At 32.9% G+C, this 8,408-nt stretch overlaps 1 protein-coding gene and 1 pseudogene across 1 annotated transcript; one reads left to right on the forward strand and one right to left on the reverse strand.

Annotated features, from left to right (window-relative positions):
* Positions 1-2,119: 2,119 nt before the first annotated feature.
* On the reverse strand, positions 2,120-4,727 carry LOC141695187 (uncharacterized). The gene is made up of 3 exons (XM_074499449.1): positions 4,500-4,727; positions 4,232-4,366; positions 2,120-2,719 (listed from the first exon to the last, which is right to left on the reverse strand). Exons 1-3 carry the CDS (start codon positions 4,509-4,511, stop codon positions 2,246-2,248), a joined length of 621 nt encoding a protein of 206 aa, XP_074355550.1. The 5' UTR covers positions 4,512-4,727; the 3' UTR covers positions 2,120-2,245.
* Positions 4,728-5,654: 927 nt separating this feature from the next.
* On the forward strand, positions 5,655-8,109 carry LOC141696047 (uncharacterized; annotated as a pseudogene).
* The last annotated feature ends 299 nt before the right edge of the window (positions 8,110-8,408 follow it).

Genomic DNA, 8,408 nt, shown 5'->3' on the forward strand with positions numbered 1-8,408 from the left:
AAACTAGAATAATACATACAATTTTAGTACATACACAATAGACTTGATAAATGCTTTATATAATATCAAACTGAGTTTCTACACACTAAACTTAAATTAAGTGACTCCAAAAGTTCAACATATTCTCTCGAATATTCGATGATGTCATAGAGATATGCACACCTACAATTTTATTAATTAAAAAAACACCAATATATGCTTCGATAGAAGTTCACAAATGCCTACATACATCTACTAGGATAGTAAAAATGCAAATATTATATTATTAAAATTGTTCGCGTTATTTGAAAATCGGTTATTCATATTATTTCCCCTATAAAATTGAATTTATAACTAATGACATATTAGTAAGTTGCAAAGTTTTGGATTGGATGGTGTGTAAATATATGAAATTTATTTCAAGCGACATGAATTTAATCTTCATCTTACTTTCTGAAACTTAAGTTTACATGCATAAAATTTTATAGAATTGAACCAGAGGCGTGTACAAGGAAATTCAAAATCGTAATTTGTATCAAATTCAATTTTACTTCCAAACATACAATTTCAAGTTCTACAGATACATGACTGATGTGATTAGGATTTTACTACAAACTAACTGCATTATGATTTATTCATCTAGTTACCAGTTGTAGGATGTTTCAGCTTCTCTGCTACTTGCCTTCATATTATTCAGTTGAGGATATCTTTTTTTGTAGCATGTGTAAGTGGATAACTTTCTTCTTCAACATGTGCGAAAAAAAAGAGTATATTTTGGTGATCTTAAATGGGTTGAATATACCATTTGTGTGACATCTACATATCTATGCTATATTGTTAAAACCGAACTAAGATAATGCGTCAGAATAATGGAGCCTCGAGAGTTTTGCTTCACAAATGTTGAAGTTTTTATGTATATGCCTTTCCTTCTTATCATTGTTTCCAATTATATTCAGTGCTTAACAGTGATTGTCAACCCAGAACAAAAACTACAATTTTGTTTTGTACGACGTAATGAAGCCCCAATTGCTGCTAAATATCAATGGGACGGCGATGTCAAATTTGAAACAAGTATATATACCGATAACCCAAACAAACCGACTCCTGTCAAGATATTTACTGAGTAATTACATATTTCACCCGTCTAGGCACAAATGAGGGCTCCATTGTCTATTAATATATGCTCAAGGGTGCGGGAAAATGTGGGTTTTAGCCTCACATTGTTAAGCCAATTTGAGACGTATTTGAGTAGGTGTTTGTTGCGTGTACGCAATAAGTAATGCTTGAAGTGTGTTCTCCTCCGAGGGAGTTTTTCATGACACATTAAATTATATGAAATAATTAAGTGATAAATGAGATATGATTATTTAAAATTTGTCCCTTGACGGTGGAAAATTTGTGAAACTTGAAGTCTCACTTTGAAAGGGTTAAATATCAAAGTGGTCACTTAACTGAACGTTATATATCAGTTTAATCATCAAAATTAACGGGTATCATTTGAATCACTGAAGTGATAATAAATATCATACATATACCTCAAAATATGTGTTCGAGAATTAAAATTTATTTTAAGAAGTTTTATATATTTTTATTGAATCATATTACAACAAAATAAAAATGTATGAATTCTAGTATTTTCTATAATATAATAAGATTTTTTTAAATTTATCTAATATTTATTTTTAATTTTGTAGTCATTTGCTTTATTTAAATAAAAATAATTGGTAGATAAATTTTTAAAAATCTCAAAAAGTCATCTAAAATACTATGAATATATAATTTTTCATTTGGTTATAATAAGATTTTTAAAAAATGTTTAAAACTCCATAAAATAAATTTTAATTCTCGAGCACATATTTTGAGGTATATGTTTAATATTTATTATTAATTTAGTGATCCAAATGATATCCCGTTAAGTTTGATAATTAAACTGATATATGAGGTTCAATCGAGTGAGCACTTTGATATTTAACTATTTAACCCTACTTTGAAATGGAACGGAGCTTTCCGTCTTGTATTGCACAGATAATAAACAAATAATTTTTAAATGATATTAAGAGGGTAGCAATGTTAGATTAAGGATGGCTCAGGTCCAGTTGCCGAGGGTGTTATCTAGCCATATGCGTCAAAGAAACAGAAATTAAGAACACATCTTTTATTAAAGAGGACATCCAATGAGAAAAGTGAAAATGTCCAACACATCCCTTCAAATTTAATAACAAATCAAGAATTATTGTAAACTAAGCATGCATTAAACAACTTTGAGCTAGTGAATGTGTTGGCAACACATACAATGAAACACCAACGGGATTCCACATCCATTTCCATGATTTGATACTCCCTTCCGCCTTCCTTCTTCGTCTGAACAAGCCCATGGACTTAACTGAGGCGGAGCTACTTGACCATCAACAAAAAGTGAGTTCTGTTCTCGACTCTCTTGGGCCAGGGCTATGTCTTCCGGGCCATAAATCATCGGACTATGGCTTCTTCTGTGTTCTGCCCTTCTTTCCACTGCAAGAAAATGACCCAGTGATGCAGCATTATGGCAATCTAACTCTGCATCGGTCTGGTCCCTTGGGCAAAGGGAGAAACACCAAGTTTTCGGCCTGTTGTTCTTCTTTATCTGCATTGTCTGAGGCCTTCTTTTCCTTAATGATCGCCTAGAGAACTCTAAAATGTTTGAGACGCCTATTAGGCTCCCAAGTGTAATGCTCTTGTCATGAAAGAAAGATCCTGTAGACTGTTGGTTTCAAGAATAATAAATAAATTAGATACACTTAATTTTATAAGATCAAATAAACCAATCTACCAACTCTGGGAGATTGGGAGAGAGCTTAGGAAAAGAGCATAACTTCAGGAGAAGTCTCAAGTTGGGGACCCTTCTTTTGAATTTTAAAAATATAATTATTCGAAAACTGGGTTCCCAGTGATCCATTCTTGAAAATTCTATTCCATAAAAGGAAAGGTAAAATAGGTTTTCGAGTCGGGGCGACCTATGTGTGCAATTAAAAATGTTTATTGTTAAGAGTATCTCCAAGGATATTAGCTATTTTGGTTAGTTAAAATAATATAAAATAATAGTTAGCTAAAATTTAGATAATGAAAAAGATATTTTGCTCTGATGCTATTATCTATAATAATTAGCTATTTTTTAAAAATAATAATAAAGTATTAGTTTTAAAATTTCAAGATCATGTGCATAATTTTACGCCGTTGTTAGATCTATAAAGAGAATATTGTTTTAACTTTTTTTAATGAGCAGAGCTAATATTATCTAAAAATTTAGCTAATAGATTGTGCCCTTGTAGAAGCCAAAATCAAGATCATTAGCTAAAATTTGTTGTAGGATATAGCCAGGAGGTGAGTATAGATTGGAGATGCTCTAACTCTGTCAAGAAAATCTTCAAGGTTATTTAGAATTTCAAAAGGTGATGCAAGTTTTGTAACAGAGTCAAGTACTCAAGTTGCAAGGTGAGCACTGAGCACAATGGCACATGGATTTGTTGTGTGTTGCAGTAGATGCCCCGTATCAAGCAGAGTGAATATAATATTAATGTAATTTGGACCTCCCAATAAATTTTACGTAAGTGTTTCACATGAATACCAAGATACATCAGCATTGTAACTGACAACTGAATAATGCAAGGTTTTCATGGCAAATCAACTTTTACCACCAAGGAATAGGGAATGCAATGCAGTGAAAATCTGAAACTGACAAAACCTTGAGTTTATTTAATAAGATCACAAGACATGTCAAGTACAACACTGTATCTGATGACTATTTTAAACAGTTATCTATCAATTGATAAGGCTTGCTAAAACAACCACCCTGACCACTGGAATAACCATAAATAAAACTTAAGCAGTGACAACTAGTGTTTAATCAATTTCAATCCCTACTGATTTCACAGAATATCAGAATCTAATGTGCACATATTTTTAATTTTCAGTGAAAATTAAATTTCTTTAGTAATCTTTCATATCCTTTTTATTGTAACTTAGTTCATATCACTATTCTTTTCATAAAAAGAGGTTGATGGTTCAATTGTCGTAAATGAAAATCCGTACATATTGTGCTAAGGTATATCGCAAATGAAAATCTGTAAATATTATGCTAAGGTATATCACTTATCTTGACAACTTTTGTGATTACAAATTTACAATAAACCAATTTAAACATACTCACTATTTCTATTTGAACTCAAATTTAGTTGAACAGTATTGACTAGAATGATGAAGTCTAAAAACTGACCTCTGTATCTAAATCTGAGGAACTAGGGGAAGCACTAGGTGAAGTGTTGAATGATAATGATCCAGAGAATTCAGGCATTTGAACCAAACCAACTCTCACATTCAAAGGTTGCAAACCCAGTGGCCATCCTTCTTCCTACAATCAAATAAAATCATCAAACATATTTAAAAGTTGACCCATTATGATAAAACATCAAGAAACATGCAAAAACATTCATAATAACAACAATAAAATGTAGTATTCAAGAAGATGTAGCAAAGTAACATACCTGCTGAGCCATAGATAACAAATAGTTCTAAAACTTGATTGAACTTAGTAAAGAGATGTCCAAGTAAAGTCATTTCAGAACTTCAAGCACAAGATAAAAGAAGAGTGAGAGGTGACATTTCATCTGTTCTCTCTTTTACACTGAGGATGTACTAGTATTATATATGTAATGCTATCATTTATAAGAATGAAAGAAAGGGATGGTCAAAAAGAGTGCCCAATGATAAGAAGAGGTCTTATCAGTATATTGCACTCTTCCTGGATATGTGCTTTTAGTTTATTTTGTTTTGCAGGATAGAGGGAACAGAATAATTATGTGTCTATAAAATAATAAAGCAGACAAAGATTTTAGGCCAGGAGTGGTGCGCCTTTTCATAAAATGACTCATATTCCTATACTTTACTCTCATTTTTAATTTTGGTTGGTATGAAATTGTATTCATCTTAGCAATCTAACAATAAATTTACTGTCTGAAAATTTTGAATGAAGTTTTTCTGCTTAATATCATTCTTTAAGTTATTTTGAATGTAGCAAGGCCGATAACAACCATTTAGCATAAAAAACACACTAATGAGCGTTTATCAAATCAAACATATTTGCTATATTCTACTTGGGCAACTAGGTCCGAGAAAGATAAGAATTATGCAAAACTTATCTATACTACTATAAATGAGTCGAAATTATGTTATCTTTACTTTGTATCTGACAGCTAATTTACCAATGAAAGAGTGTAACACAGCTGCTAAAGATAAAACTCTATTGTGTTGTCTGAATAAGTGGTTGCCAATGAATAAATTTGTCAATGATAGTTATCCGATTTATAATAGTTGAATTGGCTGTTAGAGAATTGGTGTCAAGACACATGAGAAAAATGCAAGATGTCACAAACTAATTTCTCTACTCAATTGTTAACCGGTAACCACGTAAGATCTGACTTATTAAGCTACAAACATTGTGGACTACAACGAAGTAGATCCATTATTTGAATCATTAGTCAAGATTAATACCACCAGAAAGGACTCATTAATCAAACAGAAAGTGGTACCACACTTTTTCCACTTCATAGAGAAGCTGTGATCGAATTCTGTACATAAGAGTACTATCTATCATATTTTAATATCTATTCCGCACTCTTTACGTAAGAATACTATCAATCATGATTTTTCGGACACTTCTAGCCGAGTCCGGGTAACATAGGTTACCATGCTATCCGCGTTCATCTCGCTCTTTCCTTTGCTACTTACTTTGGTTTTGTTTAGGCTGATCGAAGTTGAAGGGAGGAGCTTCCAGTAAAGAATAAGATGGGATGCCTGATTGCTTTGTTGTCTACCACTCTAACATAGAAATTAGAAAGTGTACTCCTAATTGAGTAATTGATTGATTGTCCTAACTTTTCCCTCTACATTTGGACCATCCAGTCTTATTATTCTGGTGAATCAACATACCCCACTGTTGAGTAAAACATCCGGGGAGGAACTGGGGGACCGAAGGGAGCCCCGGTCCCCGCCAACTGCGGAATAATCCCAAAATTTTAATATAAAATTTTAAAATTTACTATCAAAAATTTTTTTGGTCCCCCTAGATTTAAAAAAAAATTGAAATTGAGAATTGATTATACAAAACTTTATTGATTTTGTTAATTATTTCATTCAAAATAATATTGATTAGATGAAAATCATGGAATTTGTTCATTAATCTTAATAATTAATAAATAAACATATAAGATAAAGATAGTACAATTTGAAACAAAAAAAAAAGATGCTTAAAACTAAATCTAAAAACAGAACATACTTGTTGGATTTTTAATCGCAGCGGAGACATGGTAAAACACTTTTACACATATAAAATCCAAATAAAAGCATATAAATCGTGATTAAAACATATGAATCGATTACTAACCTTTAATAGCGATCCAAAAGCAACGATCGGAGATCCTTAGCAGCTGCTCCTCAAACGTGAAGCACTCCACCGGTATCCACCAAGAAAACAACGTTAAGGAGGAGGAGGAGGTTTCGGTCCCAAAACCCCCAATACACACTATACATACAAGTTACAAAATTACAATCCCTAATATCATCTCTCTTTATCTACTCTACCTTTGCATCTAATCCGTAAATATGAGTAAGAGAAAAGAGATTACATCTAATCCCTCTTTGTGAGAGAGCGTTTCTTGGATTTAGTCCATGTTAAAGATACAACTTCTTTAACTTTAAAGACCGAAATATGTGTTATTTTGTCTCATCATAATCTTAATGTCCAGAACATAAGAGGTCAAGGATATGATGGTGCCAGTAATATGCGTGGTGAGTGGAATGGGCTGCAAGCCTTGTTTCTTAAAGATTGTCCTTATGCATATTACATTCATTATCTAGCACATCAATTACAATTAGCACTTGTGGCTGCAACAAGAGAAGTGCCTCAGATTCACACTTTCTTTCAAAATATGGTCTTTATTATCAATGCGGTTACTAGTTCTTCTAAGCGCCATGATGAGTTGCAAGCTAATCAAATTGCTGAAATTGAACATTTAAAGGAAATAGAAGAGATTCAAACAGGTAAAGGTCTCAATCACATTGGAACATTATAACGTTCCGGAGATACTAGATGGAGTTCACATTTCACTGCTCTATGTAGTTTGATAAGAATGTATGGTGCTACTCGCTCGGTTTTAATTGACGTTGTTGCTCAAGGGACAACTTGTTCTCAACGAGGTGATGCTTTAAGTGCTATTAAAATGTTAATGTCTTATGAATTTGTGTTTATTTTATATGTGGTTAAGGAGATAATGGCTATTAGTGATCTACTTTGTCGAGCATTACAACAAAAGTCTCAAGATATTTTAAATGTCATGCATCTGGTTTCTACTACAAAGATGTTGATTCAAAAATTGAGAAGTGATGGTTGGGAGAGTCTCTTAGAAAATGTGAGATCATTTTGTGAACGACATACTATCTTGATTCCAGATATGAATGCTCCTTACTTTGATGTGCTTAAATCTCTTCGTCGACAAGGAAAACAAAAGCAAATGGTGACAATGGAACATCATTACCGAGTAGAAATCTTTACAGCTGCCATAGATCAACAATTACAAGAGCTAAACAATAGATTCAGTGAACAAATGACGGGGCTTCTCATTTTAAGTGCATCACTAAATCCTAGGGATGGTTACAGGTCTTTCAACATAGAGAACATTTGCAAGTTAGCTGAAAAGTTTTATCCAGAAGATTTTTTGGGGAGATAAAAAAATCCATCTACAGTGTGAACTACAACATTATGGGTTAGATGTTCCGGTTCATCCAGATTTGAAGAATCTGTCTACTCTTGGTGATTTATGTCATGGATTGGTAACCAGAGGGAAAGCTGACATGTATCCATTAGTTGATAGACTATTAAGGCTTGTCTTGACTCTTCCAGCATCTACTGCAACATCTGAACGAGTTTTTTCTGCTATGAAAATTGTGAAAACAAGTCTTCGCAATCGAATGAAAGATGAATTTCTTAGGGATTATTTGATAGTGTATATTGAAAAGGAGATTGCGGAGACCATTTCTGCCGAGCAGATCATTGATTCTTTTTATTTGATCAAAGAAATGTATGCACATCTCAAATAAATCGGTATGTTTTCTACTTTTATTTATTTTGGTCCCCCATATTAGATTTCTGGTTCCGCCACTGAAACCATCATGTTGTTTGGTAACAGACTCGCATTTAAATTTTGACAACTGTTTGTGAAAACAGCTGGGCCTCGTATACTATTGTTTTGGGCCACTCGTTAATAAAGTAAATTCATACTACCCCGAGTTGGTCTAGATTTCTAGTTTCGTGACTTTCCTCACTTCTTCAGTTTACAAGGGGCTCTGTTATTTGGGCCGGAATTGAGCTAATCAACCTACAGGGGTTCTCAAATCCA

The sequence above is a fragment of the Apium graveolens genome, chromosome 11 (genome assembly GCF_009905375.1).
Source record: "Apium graveolens cultivar Ventura chromosome 11, ASM990537v1, whole genome shotgun sequence".
Taxonomy (NCBI): Eukaryota; Viridiplantae; Streptophyta; class Magnoliopsida; order Apiales; family Apiaceae; genus Apium; species Apium graveolens.